The sequence below is a fragment of the Panulirus ornatus genome, chromosome 2, assembly GCF_036320965.1.
Source record: "Panulirus ornatus isolate Po-2019 chromosome 2, ASM3632096v1, whole genome shotgun sequence".
NCBI lineage: Eukaryota > Metazoa > Arthropoda > Malacostraca > Decapoda > Palinuridae > Panulirus > Panulirus ornatus.
The window spans coordinates 64,709,577-64,725,383 of NC_092225.1; the positions used below are offsets into that span (position 1 = coordinate 64,709,577).

A 15,807-nucleotide genomic window follows, 5' to 3' on the forward strand; every position below is an offset into this window, starting at 1 on the left:
CGTCTGTTTCCTTGTGCTACCTTGCTGACGTGGGAAACAGCGATTATGTATAATCTATACATACATACTGAAGGCTACTGGCACCGACAAATCCACATCAAGACCAGACCTTAAATGAAATATAGAGAGAATAATGAAAGAGAAAAAGAAAAGACAAGGGAAAGTATTTACCAATTTTGGAAGAACTGAAAAGCCTATCTTTTGAAATATGCCAGGTCATAGTTATTGGGAAAGTCATGGGAAGGTAGAGAGTTCCAAAGCGTCGACGTGTAGGGAAAGAAGCAGGTATCAAAACGGCCTACCCTTGAGTTGCCGATGGCCACACAGTGACGCAGCAGCTTGCCGAATATTGTTTGGTCTAGCTTGTGGTGGGGGCACTCAAGAAGCCAGCTCTTTGGAGCAAAAACCAAAGTAATACGGCGCAGGGGAAGGGGGTCATGTTTGGAAGTTAGCGTTGGACAGTGTATACGTCAGACCACTTTTTAATCAGCTCTGCCAAGTAAGGATGCAGAGCTAAAACCACTCCAGATGTAAGAGCAGTACTCCATACAAGGACAGATCAATTCCTTGTATAAATGGAGCAACTATTTAGAAAACAAGAAGTTTCGACATCTAAACAGGACACCCAGTTTCTTAGAAGCAGACTTGGCTATTCCCGTAATGTGGTTTTTTTTTTTTAGGAAAGAGTTGATGTTGCAGTAATACCAAGTATGTTCGTTGATTCAAAAGGTAGAATTACAGAACCGTCAGAGTAAAAAAGGAGAATTGTGAGGAGTTTTCAGCAGAAAGATGGGTAGAAACTGGCTCTTGAAGAAGGTGAAGAAGAAGGAGCAGAATTGAAGGATGTGAATGAATACAATATTGAATCGTCAGTTTATAAGTGCATTTGATTGCTCGTGGAGGAGAGGAAATCATTGAAAAAAAGGAGAAAAGGTGTAGAGGACAGTACAGAACCTTGGAGACACCGCTGTTGATGGGTAAAGGTGAAGGGGGGAGGCTGATCCATCAACAACCACAGGGATAGATCGGCCAGAGAGGAAACTAGATACGAAGAAGCAAAAGTGAGGGAGGGAAGCTAAAAAAGGGGGGGAAGGGGTTAGAGATGAGATCCCAATGCCACACTCTGTCAGAAGCTTTGGATATGTCAAGGGCAACAACAAATGACTACCAGAATTTTTCAGGGATGATAACCAAACATTATTAAGATAGGAAAGAATATCACCAGAGGATCTCGCTTTACGGAAGCCATACTAGTGATCTGGGAGAAGACTAACTTTCGAGGTGTTTAAGGATATGGAAGCTGAGGAAGAATTCAAAGACTTTAAAAATGGTAGATGTCAAAGCAACAGGACGATAGTTAGAGAGGTCAGAACGGTCACCCATCTTTGAGACGGGATGTAGCAATGCACAGTCCAAGGAGAAAGACGAGTTTTGGTTTTTAAACATAGAAATAACAGACGAGCAAGCACAGGTGCAAGTTCAGAGGCACACTTTTTGAGTACAAGGGGATGAATGCCGTCAGGACCATAATTCTTGTTTGTGTCCGGAGAAAGAAGGGGCATAAGATTAGTAAGAGGAGCATCAGGGAGTGAAGGAATGTTAGAGTCATCCAAGGTGGAGTTAGAGGAAAAACGGGAACCAAAGAGAATTGCCTTGTCTACGGCAGAGACAGCCATAGTACCGTCAAAACGGAAATATGAAAGAAACGTAGAGCGACAGAAGTTGTTAGAGATGCCCTCAGCTAAAGACCAGAAAGACCTATCGGTGGATGACGAGGAGAGGTTATCGTACTTCCTCTGAATAAAGGAACGTTTTACCTCGCGGATAACGTGCTTGCAGCGACTACGGGCAATGATAAAAGTTGAATGAGAGCCAGAGGAAGGAGAGTTTTTACAAGCCCGATATGCCTGATCCCTTGGCTGAATGGCCTCAGAACAGGAACGGTTGAACCATGGACTGGACGAAGGGGTAGTCTTGTAGGAAGAGGTCGTCTTGGAGGAAGAGGGGATGAATACTTCCATTCCCGCAAGATTAACCTTTGCTATGCGTTTGACGGAGACGGCAATTTACCCAAGAAAAGTCAGAAAAGAAGTTACGTAAGTTATTCCAGTCAGCTTTGCTGAGGTACCAGTATTTACGCCTAGAAGGGGCTGCTCGAGGGGGAGGTGCCGTTAGAATAGATACACTTATGAAAATGTGATCAGATGAACCAATTGGGGGGAGATTGTGTACTTACAGCGGGATGGACTAGAGGTGAAAAACAAATCCAGTATATTCCGAGAGTGGCCACAGAGGTCAGGAATATACGCAGGGTGGGAGATAATTTGCTCTAAATCATTAGGAATGGGAGAAATTCAACCATCTCCTATGGTGAACGTTGAAATCCCCGAGGTAGAGGATCTCGGCTCGCGGTGAGAGGATGTCACAGTTTCATGGTAGGAGTTTAGATAGTCAATAAAAAGATATGAAATATATAGAATTAGTAGAGCAATAGGCGAAACAAGAAAGTGCGGTAGTTGGGTGACAGACTTTGAGCCACATAACAAGAAAGTTTGGGAACTCAAGGTCTTTGAGGCGTGCAACAGGTGTGTTGATGTTGGAATAAGCACAGAATCATGAGTGGAGGTTATTGTCGGATGTTAGAAAGGGGCTAGTGAGAACTTTAGACAATTGTGTCTCAGAGAAAAGTAAGATATTAGGAGAGGTACTAGACAGACGGTGTTCAACTGAGGAGAAGTTACTAGAGAGACGACGAATGTTGGTATAGTGAATAGGAAAAGAGGAAGGTCTCACAGAGAGGGAAAGGTCGAGGAAGGGGCCGGTACTACTACTGTCAAAGCCCTCCCTCTCATTGGCAGCAGAGTCAGGCAGAAACCCAGACATTCTTAGTACCCCATGATACCGTGGATTAGGGGCCTTAAATTTGTCGGACACTGTCATGTTGATACTTAGAAATGTTAGAGTAGACAGGAGTTGGCAAGAATACTTATGTTTTAAACAATTACTTCATATCGGTATTTAAGCAGAAGGAGAATACAAATATTCGGTTCCTGAGCAAATTTACGGGGGGACCGAAGGTGGGAAGCTATACGATGTAAAGATAAATGAGTTTGATATCTTAAAGCAAACAGAACGATTAAAAGTAAACAATAGTCCTGGACCAGATGGTATTTAGGCAAGGGTCTTGAAAGAATGTAAGGAGGAAGTAAATGTTCCGCTTTTAGATGTGTTCAAACAGTCTATGGAATCAGGTGTAGTTCCTAAGCAATGGAGGACAGCAGATGTCGCTCCCATCTTTAAGAAAGGGGATAGATCCATTGCCTCTGATTATCGCCCTGTCAGCTTAACATCTACCGTGGATAAATTTCTTGCACCAATTATAGCGGACAAAATGCGGGAACACTTGGAGAATCATGATCTCGTTAGGGATTCTCAACATGGGTTTACAAAAGGGAAATCATGTCTCAGTAACCTTCTCTCCTTCATTAATAAAGCATTTGAAACTGTTGATCAGGGTAAGAGCTATGATACGGTATACTTAGACTTAAGTAAGGCTTTTGACAGAGTACCTCATGAGCATCTACTTGGAAAAATAGCGGCACACGGCATCGGGGGTTGTGTATCTAATTGGACTCGGGCGTGGCTCACTGACACAAAACAGAGGATCTGCATCAACGGAGTTACATCGGACTGGGGCAATGTAACCATTGGTGTTCCTCTGGGGTCAGTCTTGGGACCTCTCTTGTTCGTTATATATGTTAATGATCTGGATATGGGAATAATCAGCGACTTAAGTAAATTCGCCGATGATACAAAAATAGGGGTCGTAATCAACTCAGGTGAAATTTCAGTGAACTTCCAAAGCGACATAAAAAGATTATCAGAATGACCGGGCACACGGGAAATGGGATTCAACATAAATAAATGTACAATATACAATATCTAGTGTGGTAAAAACAGGAACACTGATTATAAACTGGGCAATATTACTATCGGGAAAGCAGAATGCGAAAGAGATTTAGGGGTACGGGTGAGCAAGGAGCTTAAGCAGCGACAACAATGTATTAAAGTGCGTAATAACGCTAATAGGATGTTACGGTTCATTAATAAGACTGTTAGCAGTAAAACTCCTAGAGTATTTTTGCAACTTTATCTTGCGTTGCTGAGACCACATTTGGAGTATGCGGTGCAGGTTTGGGCTCCATACTATGCAGTTGATATAGATTATTTAGAGTGCAAAGGCGTATGGCAAAAATGACCCCTGAAATTAGGAACCTCATTTATGAAGAAACGTTAAAAAGACTGAGTCTACACTCACTTAAGAGGAGGAGGGCTAGAGGGGATATGAATGAATATGGGTGAAGGGCATTAATAAAGGTAGCATGAATAAAGTTCTTAGAATGGCACCATCGGATAGGACAAGAAATAATGGATTTGAATTTGAATAAAAAATAGATTCAGGTCGGATGTGGGTCAAGATTGGTTCAGGAAGAGGGTAGTGGATTTATGGAAGAAACTGCCAAGTACAGTAGTGGAGGATACGTGAGTCTTTAGGTGGCTTTAAACGAAAGTTGGATGTGTTTATGGGTTCAGGCGGTTGGTTGTAGGTTGGACACACTCAAGACTTCACTTCTTATGTTCTTATCTTCTTAAAAAAACAAGGTCTGCGTAGTTGTTGTATGGTGCTTGTAAGGAGAAGATGGTAGGACTAGCCTGGTAGCACTGTTTCGATGAGACAGAATGTGAGACCAGTATTCCTAACATTGAGAGTGTAAGATGGTTCCAGGCACCACTTTGACGCTCCTTTGTCAGGCCGGTAGTACTACCCTGGGTGGCATATATATATATATATATATATATATATATATATATATATATATATATATATATATATATATATATATATATATATATATATATATATATATATATATATATATTCATATATATATATTGGAAAAGAACACAATTTTGCGCGTGATCAAGTATATTCCCATGAGTCCACGGTGAAAATGAAACATGATAAGCTCCCTAGTGCACTTTCGTGTGATAATCACATGATCAGGGAAGACACAAGAGAGAAAGATAAGTCAGTTGATATACAACTAAGAGACGTGGCTAGGACCCCATTTAGTAAACATGTGAGTGTCTTGCGATCATAGCCTAGCGGTAGCATTTCCGCCTGTGGCACAGGGGTCCCGGGTTCGATCCTGGCTGTTGGAGGTTTCTATGATATATATATATATATATATATATATATATATATATATATATGTACATATGTATAAGTATATATATATATGTATATATCATATATATATATATATATATATATATATATATATATATATATATATATATATATATATATTTATATCGGAAAGGATCACAATTTTGCGCGTGATCAAGATATTCCTCTGAGTCCACGGGGAAAATGAAACACGATAAGTTCCCAAGAGCACTTTTGTGTAATAATCACATCATTTAGTAAACATGTTTACCAAATGGCGTCCTAGCTTCGTCTCTTCGATGTATATCAACTGACTTATATTTCTCTCTTGTGTCTCCCCTGATGATGTGATTATTAAAGGAAAGTGCCCTTTGAACTTATCGTGTCTCAATTTCCCCGTGGACTCATAGGAATATATATATATATATATATATATATATATATATATATATATATATATATATATATATATATATATATATATATATATATATATATATATATACAGAGCATCAGATTGGGGAAAAGCAGTGTGGCTTCAGAAGTGGTAGAGGATGTGTGGATCAGGTGTTTGCTCTGAAGAATGTTTGTGAGAAATACTTAGAAAAGCAAATGGATTTGTATGTAGCATTTATGGATCTGGAGAAGGCATATGATAGAGTTGATAGAGATGCTCTGTGGAAGGTATTAAGAATATATGGTGTGGTAGGCAAGTTGTTAGAAGCAGTGAAAAGTTTTTATCGAGGATGTAAGGCATGTGTACGTGTAGGAAGAGAGGAAAGTGATTGGTTCTCAGTGAATGTAGGTTTGCAGCAGGGGTGTGTGATGTCTCCATGGTTGTTTAATTTGTTTATGGATGGGGTTGTTAGGGAGGTGAATGCAAGAGTTTCGGAAAGGGGGGCAAGTATGAAGTCTGTTGTGGATGAGAGAGCTTGGGAAGTGAGTCAGTTGTTGTTCGCTGATGATACAGCACTGGTGGCTGATTCATGTGAGAAACTGCAGAAGCTGGTGACTGAGTTTGGTAAAGTGTGTGAAAGAAGAAAGTTGAGAGTAAATGTGAATAAGAGTAAGGTTATTAGGTACAGTAGGGTTGAGAGTCAAGTCAAGTGGGAGGTAAGTTTGAATGGAGAAAAACTGGAGGAAGTGAAGAGTTTTAGATATCTGGGAGTGGATTTGGCAGCGGATGGAACCATGGAAGCGGAAGGGAATCATAGGGTAGGGGAGGGGGCGAAAATTTTGGGAGCCTTGAAGAATGTGTAGAAGTCGATAACATTATCCCGGAAAGCAAAAATGGGTATGTTTGAAGGAATAGTGGTTCCAACAATGTTGTATGGTTGCGAGGCGTGGGCTATGGATAGAGTTGTGCACAGGAGGGTGGATGTGCTGGAAATGGGATGTTTGAGGACAATATGTGGTGTGAGGTGGTTTGATTGAGTAAGTAATGTAAGGGTGAGAGAGATGTGTGGTAATAAAAAGAGTGTGGTTGAGAGAGCAGAAGAGGGTGTTTTGAAATGGTTTGGTCACATGGAGAGAATGAGTGAGGAAAGATTGACTAAGAGGATATATGTGTCAGAGGTGGAGGGAACGAGGAGAAGTGGGAGACCAAATTGGAGGTGGAAAGATGGAGCGAAAAAGATTTTGAGTGATCGGGGCCTGAACATGCAGGAGGTGAAAGGCGTGCAAGGAATAGAGTGAATTGGAACGATGTGGTATACCGGGGTCGACGTGCTGTCAATGGATTGAACCAGGGCATGTGAAGCGTCTGGTGTAAACCATGGAAAGTTCTGTAGGGCCTGGATGTGGAAAGGGAGCTGTGGTTTCGGTGCATTATTACATGACAGCTAGAGTCTGAGTGTGAACGAATGGGGCCTTTGTTGTTGTTTTCCTAGCGCTACCTCGCACACATGAGGGAGGAGGGGGTTGTCGTTATTCCATGTGTGGCGAGGTGGCGATGGGAATGAATAAAGGCAGACAGTATGAATTATGTATATGTGTATATATGTATATGTCTGTGTGTGTATATATATGTATACATTGAGATGTATAGGTATGTATATTTGCGCGTGTAGACGTGTATGCATATACATGTGTATGCGGGTGGGTTGGACCATTCTTTCGTCTGTTTCCTTGCGCTACCTCGCTAACACAGGACACAGCGACTAAGCAAACTAAATAAATAAATAACTGAATATATATATATATATATATATATATATATATATATATATATATATATATATATATATATATATATATATATATATCCTTGGAGTAGGGTGAAAGAATTCTATCTCCGTATTCCTTTGTGTCTTGGAAGGCGATTAAAATGGAGGGGAGCGGGGAGATGGAAACCTTCCCCTTCTTGTATTTGAATGTCTGAGAGAAGGAACAGAAGAAGGAACCAAGAAGGTAGTGCTCATCCTCCTCAAAGTGGATGGCGAAAGATGGGTGATTATTGGTGCTTATGCACCTAGTCATAAATAGAAAAATGAGAGGCAAGTGATTTGGAAGCAGCTGAGTGGGTGTGTAAGCAGTTTTGGTGCAAGAGACCGGGTGATAGTGATGGGTGATTTGAATACGAAGGTGAGTAATGTGGCAGTTGAGGGAATAATTGGGGTGCGTGTGGCATTCAGTGATGTGAATGGAAAGGTGAACTGCTAATGGAGTTGTTTGCTGAAAAAAACTAGTGACTGGAAATACCTGGTTAAATGACAGGCGTGTGAAAAATAGACCTTTGGATACAAGATGCTAAGAGGAGCAGCCGGTGGAGTGTTTGATCATTATCTTGTAAAGGCAAAGATAAAAATTTGTAAAGGTGTAGGTAAGGAGGAAACAAAATCGGTGAGAAGAGAGTGGTGAAAGTAAGTGAGCTTGGAAAGGAGACTTGTGTGAAGAAATACCAAGAGAACTGAGTGTGGAATGGCAAAAGGTGGGAGCAAATGACGTGAGGGGAGTGGATGAGGAATTGAAGGTATTTAGGGAAAAGATAATGGTATGTGCAAGAGATACTTGAGGCATCCGCAAAGCGGGAGGTGGGCATATTAGAAAGGGTAGCGAGTGGTGAGATGAAGAAGTATATTGCTAGGGAAAGAGAAAAAGGAGCCGTTGGAGTAATACCTACAAGAAAGGAGTACAAATAATGGGGTATGTATAAGAGAAAGCGGCAGGAGGTCAAAAGGAAGGTGCAGGGGCTGAAAAAAAGAGGGCACATGAGAGTTGGGGTAAGCGAGTATCAGTAAACCCTATTATAAAGAGAATAAGATAGTTCGAAAGGAGGTTAATAATGTGCGAAAAACAAGGCAACAGATCAGAACATCTGCGAGGGGGGCAAAAGGGAAAGTGGAAACAGATAGTGATGAAGTGAAGAGGAGATGGAGTGAGTATTCTGAAGGACTGTTGAATGTGTTTGATGGTAGGGTGGCAGATGCAGGGTTTTTGGTCGGGTGATATGCAAAGTAAGAGTCATGGAGTGTGGTGTGGTGTGGTGAGAGCCTTACAACGAATAGAATATGGAAAGGCGGCTAGAGTGTATGGTATTGCTGTTGAATTCATTAAGAAAGTGGGTGACTGTTTTGCTGATTGGCTGGTAAGGATTTTCACTGTATGTATGGATGATAGTAAGGTGCCTGAGGACTGGCGGAGTGCATGTATAGTGCCACTATATGAAGGCAAGAGGCATAATGGCGAGTGTCCAGACTACAAAGGTATAAGTTTGTTGAGTGTATCTGGTAAGTTGTATGGGAGGCCATTGATTGAGAGGGTGAAGGAATGTACAGATCATCATATTGGGAAGGAGCAGTGTGGTTTCAGAAGTGGTAGAGGATGCGTGGACCAAGGACTTCCAATGAAGAATGTATGTGAGAAATGCTAGAGAAACGGATAGGTGTGTATGTGGCATTTTTGGATCTGGTGTTAGAGATGCGTAGTAAATTGTGTTAAGAATACACGGTGTGAAAGGAAAGCTGCTAGAAGCAGTGATAAGTTTTTATCAAGGTTGTAAGGTATGTGCATATGCAGGAAGAGAGCGAATGGTTCCACGTAAAGGTTGGTCTGCGGCACGGGTGTGAGACGTCACAATTTTTGTTTAATTTGTCTATGGATGTAAGGGAGGTAGACTCGAGAGTTTTACAGAAAGAGGCGAGGATGCAATCTGTTGGGAATGAGAGAGTCTGTGAAAAAGTCAGTTATTGCTTGCTGATGATACAGCACTGGTGGCTGAGTAGAGTGAGAAATTGAAGAAGCTGGTGACTGAGTTTGGTAGGGTGTGTGAAAGGAGAGAGTTGAGAATAAATTTGATAATAGGGTTGAGGGACAGTTTAGGTGGGATGTGAGTCTTAATGGAGAAAAACTTGAGGAAGTGTTTTAGATATCTGGAAGTGGACCTGACAGCGAATGGAACCATTAAAGCAGAGTTAAGTCATAGGGTGTATGAGGGGGCAAAGGTCCTGGGAGCACTGAAGAATGTGTAGAAAGAGAAATCGTTATATGGGAATGGAAAAATAGGTAAGTCTGAAGGTGTAGTAGTTCCAACATTATCATATGGATGCGAGATATGGGCTGTAGATAAGACTGTGCGGAGGAGGGTAGATGTGTTAGCAATGAAATGTTTGAGGGCAATATATTATGTGAAGTGGTTTGATCGAGTGAGTAATGAAAGAGTTAGAAATAGGTGTGGCAATAAAGAGGAATCGGTTGAGAAAGCTGATGAGTGTGTGCTGAAATGGTTTGGACATATTGAGAGAATGAGTGAAGAAAGGTTGACAAAGAAGATATTTGTGTCAGAAGTGGAAGGAACAAGGAAAACGGGGAGACCAAACTGGAAATATAAGGATGGAGTGAAAACTATTTTGATTGGTAGAGGCCTGAACATGCAAGCGGGTGAAAGGCGTGCACAGGATAGAGTGAATTAAAACGATGTGATGTACAGGGGTCGACGTGTTGTCCATGGACTGAACTAGGGAATGTGAAGCGTCCGGGTTAAACCACGGAAAGGTGTGTGGAGCGTGGTTGTGGATATGGAACTTTGGTTTCGGTGCATTAAGAGGATGCGGCCCCTCTTCGTCTGTTGCCTGGAAAAAGGATAGCAGCTTTTGTTGGCCTCAAAACGGCCTTGAATTCAGGCCAGTCCGGGGCCTGTAAGTACTATGGTTTGGTTGGCAAAGGATATGAAATAAACACAAGAGCAAATTCTCAAGTAGATCCTCTCAACTTTTTCCTAAGGTCATCCCCAGGTCTTCTTGAAATCTTCTTCAGGTTTTCCAGGAATCTTTCCAAGTTCCTTATCAGGTCATCCCCTGGTCTGGAAGTCATTCCAAGATCCTTCCAAGGTCTTTTCCAGATACTCGCCAGGTGTTCCTCAAGTACTCCAACATATCATCCGTAGTTCGACTTCAGGTCTTACGCAGGTCGCTCTAAGTTTGTACCCGGGTCTCTCCAAGGTCTTCCCAAGGCTCTCCCTAGGTCTTCTCTAAGACCAGTTTGGTTATTCTATTCGCTTGGGATGACTTTTAACTCACTATAACCCTTGCTTCTACCCGTGCAAAGTTGTGTCTGCACACAATGATATCAGACCAACTGATCGTCCTGTTTGGCTATACTGCAAATCATGGCTTCAATCTGTGGCCTCAAAGTGGCCTCTGAGGCTACGACTACATGTCCTTTGCTACTTCCAGCACAGTGTTGTATGTGAACCCCGAGTGTAGCTTTTGGATCTTGGAAGGTGCGACCATGTTTGAGAAAAGCAGGTGGACAGCTTACCATTGGACCACCGATGAGACAGAATTGTTGCTCTGTACCTGGTACATCTACAGCTCCACACCCCTTACACGCCTATAGTGAGCGGGCGTGGCGCTGCAGCTGTAGCTATCAGTTCCAGAGTGATAGATTTTGTTCCATCGATGGTCCATTGGTACGCTGTTCGCTTGCTGTTCTCCGTAGCCTGGGTTTGACTCTCAAACATGCAGTGGTACACTTGTTTAGGTTGATTTACATGTGAATATTACATGTTCTAACATATGTAAATCATCAAATTATATTACATACTATGTATATTAAATATGTAAAGAGAACATCGTCTGGCAACATATATACCCAGAGTTCTCTTATGTTAGACTGTTAACAAGGGCAGGTTAGCGAGGCAGCACGAGTTCCCAGCACCAGAGATGGTTTAATGGCCCAAGTAAGAAAATACAAGCACCACGAGAGAGCTTACAACGGGTAACATGCGGAAGATAATTTATTCCCCACCCGGGTTAAGCCAAGTGCTCATGTTATCAGTTCTAAGCACCAGAATCCAGTGAAAAAGACTTACATGCACCAGGAGAAGGCTAGGGCATGCACTAGTGGACCCAGTCGACGCCCACCTTGATCTGCCTCCTCCAGGCGTCAGCTTCGTCCTCGCAGTAAGAGACCGTCTTGAGGAAGATGGGTGTCTTAGGGAAGATTGGGTCCTTCACTGGCGCCAGGACGAAGTTGGACGACACATCTATCTCGAAAAGTGTGGCCCGAGCCTCGTTGGTCATGGTGCAGGCCAGGATCACTGCTTCCTTCTGTGCCTGCTCCAGGCGCAGTACACCTGGGGAGTGAAGGGCATTTAGTGAGTGACAGGGGGTTAACCATAGGGAGAGGAGGAGTACTGATAAACATAGGTCACGGCTGAGTTAGAGGGCTTTCAGTGAATCGTGTGGGCCACACCACAGAAGAACGCGTTACTGAAACGAAGATTATGATAGGGATATTGTAAGAGCCACATCTTCGCTGAAATAAAAAAAAAAAAAGAACTTGTTAGAGTCATGGCCAATACGAACCTGAAGCGTGCATTGGTCTTGAGTATTAGTTATGCCTGGTCGATACAACCACTCATGATAAATACGACCCACATCTGCCTGAAGAGGGGCATCAAAGTAAACTATAAGACGCCACCACGAAAGTGGGTTATTAGCAGAAGATATAAGAGAACTGGTAGAGAGGTTAGCAGAGGGAGGGTGTGAGCCACACGCTTGGATTAACATTGTCATACTTCAGTAAGATAGGAATTCTGTGCAATGTGGACAACTTGCCAGATACACAGGTAATGGACATGATGCTTTAGTAAGCGCTACAGGTCATCTCCGGGTAAAGCTACAGGGAAGGGGGTTACGTCTCAGCACATACAGTTATATGCACTCATATGTAGTAGAAAATGATAAAAGTTATACCTTCCATCTACCTGCATGAACTACACAGGTTATCAGTCAGTAGAAAAACAAGTAAGACTAATAAACACTAACTCTCTTGGTAATCACCTGCGCGCAGAGCTATGGCAAACCACAGACTGGTAGAACTTTAGAAGCCTATCTCTCTCCAGGGAGTCCACTTGTTAGTAGAGTCGCAGTGGGTCATCTACCAATAAAGCAAAAGGGGCCACTTACAAAGTAAAGCTTCACGAAATGCCTTCCAGTAAAGTTATAGTGGTCCACCTACTACTATAGGTAAAGAGAACCTCTGGCAAGTAAAACTACAAATTCCCTCCTGCCAGTAAAGCTACAGTGGTTCACCTATCAGTACAGTTACAGTGCTCCATCTACTAGTAAAGCTACAGTGGTCCACCTACCAGTAAAGCGTCAGTGGTCCACCTACCAGTAAAGCTACAGTGTTCCACTTACCAGTAAAGCTACAGTGGTCCACCTACCAGTAAAGCTACAGTGCTCCAACTACCAGTAAAGCTACAGTGTTCCATCTACCAGTAAAACTGCAGTGGTCCACCTATCAGTAAAGCTACAGTGGTCCACCTACCAGTAAAGCTACAGTGGTCCACCTACCAGTAAAGCTACAGTGGTCCACCTACCAGTAAAGTTAGAGTGGTCCACCTACCAGTAAAGCTACAGTGGTCCACCTACCAGTAAAGCTACAGTGGTCCACCTGCCAGTAAAGCTACAGTGGTCCACCTACCAGTAAAGCTACAGTGTTCCACCTACCAGTAAAGCTACAGTAGTCCACCTACCAGTAAAGCTACAGTGGTCCACCTACCAGTAAAGCTACAGTGGTCCACCTACCAGTAAAGCTACAGTGGTCCACCTACCAGTAAAGCTACAGTGGTCCACCTACCAGTAAAGCTACAGTGGTCCCACCTACCAGTAAAGCTAGAGTGGTCCACCTACCAGTAAAGCTAGAGTGGTCCACCTACCAGTAAAGCTACAGTGTTCCACCTACCAGTAAAGCTACAGTGGTCCACCTACCAGTAAAGTTACAAGGTACACGAGGCATGTAGCCACAGACGAGACGGACGGTGAGGGGCAGCTTGTGGTTCCTCAGGATGTGAGCCATCAAGTACACGTGGTTGGGGTTCTTGCTGGTCTTGTGGGCCGTCGTGTAGAACCGACCAGACGCAGAGAACGGCAAGAACACAACCTGCAAGCAGAAGAACTGGATGCAGACGTGCTTGCGAGAACAGAAGAGTCAGCATGTGCACGTCATTAGTGAAAGTACTGCATCAAATGGTTAGCTTGAATAGTAAGATATTAATCATATAGATATCAGAAACCTACAACATGCCTTTCAGTAAGGTATGATGTACGACAGATGAATGTCGGCAATACTAACCTCGTTCCTGTAGTTGAGACATTGGGCATATTTGTTGCAGGTGAAGACAGAGGCGGCGTCGCGACCTCTTCCTCCGCTGTTGGTCTTCTTGGCGTTGAGGTCTTCATAGATCCCCAAGAGCTTGAGGACGTGGCCGCTCTGAACTACCGTTTTCTGATATGTTACACGTCCATTTTCTATGATGACAAAGGGGGGAAACTACTTTGTTACATCAATTGTGGGGACGACGGGTGGAATTAATGGGCAGTAGTGGGCAATGTATCATGAGACAAGGGTATCATTTACAGGCGGGATATAGCAGCTCACCATCGTGCAGGTTGGTGTAGGCGGGCACGTCGTAGCGAGTGAGGAAGAAGGACACTTGACTCATGGCGACCTGCTCCACTGTGGAGAAAAAGGGCGCCGTGTGGCCGTCGCTGGTCACTATGGCGAACCATCCTGAGGGGTCAAGGAGTCAAAATTGTTACACAGTTCTTTGTCATCTTGGGCTATGGATGCTTAATGTTGAGACAGAGGCTAAGTGAGGAAGCTTACATAGACTCTCGGAGGTTAGGTCGTATAACAAGACTAAACTTGATCCAAAATAGTGACGAACAATTAAAGTTCTGCAGGTAAATGAGTTGTTGGCTCTTCTTACAGCAGCTGTTTACTACTGTACACAGATTCCTCCAGGGCATATCACCAGCTTAAATACAGTTAGGCTACGCTGGTTTTGACACACATTCTGCGAATCTTGCTATAAGACTAACTATTGCTTTCAGTGCTCACCTCTCTATCTATTCAAGTTTGCTCAACACATCCAGAAGAATCTACAGACGATAGATAAGCAATGATACCTACCCCCAGAGCAACCAGCTGTGATAAAGTTGACAGACATCATTAGATACTGGTGCTCATACCACCCAGGCAGGTGTACGACTAATTATGGACATTACAATATCCATTTACCAGTCAACCTGATCATTTTGATAATCCTGAATCAGTGAATTCTGTTGTCCATTATTTGGTTTACTACGTAATGAACGAATTCTTGTAATGATAAATAAGAGTAAGCATTAGAGGATCCAGCACCTGGTAACTCATGAGGATGATAAACTACAGTGTATTATCATATGGGGTCACTCTAGTACCTATCTACTTGTCAACTCTACTCGTCTTTTCCTGAAGTTACTCCAGACTCCACTTTTCATTACGGGGTATCTACAACTCTATTACGATGCCTCTGTTACGATACCTCCTTCATACCTCCTTCATACCATAGACAGTGTTGCTGTGGTATTCTCTACCTCTTCTCGTCCTTTCATCTTACTACAACCTTTCTACCTTTAAGAATCTGGCCCACAAACACTCAAGAAGCTCTGATCAATTTCGTCATCCTTCTTCTCATGTTCTATTCTCTTTGGATCGAGCTGGTCACGACTGGGGTATGTTTTGACCAAGTCATGTTGATCACTACTTAAGAAAAAGAATTAGACGCAGGAAATGTTGATCATGTATCTATCGGACTGTTCATGTTCACTTCAGTGAGTCGACGACGCTGGTATTTACATAAGCCAGATGATACAGTCGCTGACACTTGGGAAAGCTGGCTAGGAAAAAAGCAAAGCTTCTCGTCCTTACAGACATACCGGAGGACGATGTAAGTAATGAAACAGTTACCAGTGGTGCACATCAGGGCTCGACTGGAGGCAGGCGCCGATGAAAATTGATATCTTCATAAAAGCGATTTTTTTCTTTTTGCTTTTTTTTGGCAATGAGGTAAGATCTCAGAACCTGATCTTATCGATTGTATCATTTCTGTAAACCAGGTGAAGCAACTTTGCTCAACTAGATAATGGTGTATAAATAGTCTTTCTGATATACAAAGTTAGGCCAGGCTACGACCTATCTTTAAGTTCATGCTCTAACCAGTTCTCATTAACATCAGAAACGCCAACATTTGCTAGCGAATGCAACATGTCTCCGTTGCCACTATCACTCTCGTTCAGTGCGGTGGA

At 42.8% G+C, this 15,807-nt stretch overlaps 1 protein-coding gene across 1 annotated transcript in view; it reads right to left on the reverse strand.

The window, feature by feature from the left end:
- The window catches only part of LOC139756746 (uncharacterized), a 194,561-nt gene that overhangs the window by 9,104 nt on the left and 169,650 nt on the right, over positions 1–15,807 (reverse strand). The window contains exons 7-10 of the mRNA XM_071676496.1: positions 14,117–14,248; positions 13,811–13,986; positions 13,447–13,618; positions 11,593–11,804 (exon numbers count right to left, since the gene is read on the reverse strand). Coding sequence (XP_071532597.1) covers positions 11,593–11,804; positions 13,447–13,618; positions 13,811–13,986; positions 14,117–14,248 — 692 coding nt within the window. The remainder of the gene's footprint in view (positions 1–11,592; positions 11,805–13,446; positions 13,619–13,810; positions 13,987–14,116; positions 14,249–15,807) is intronic.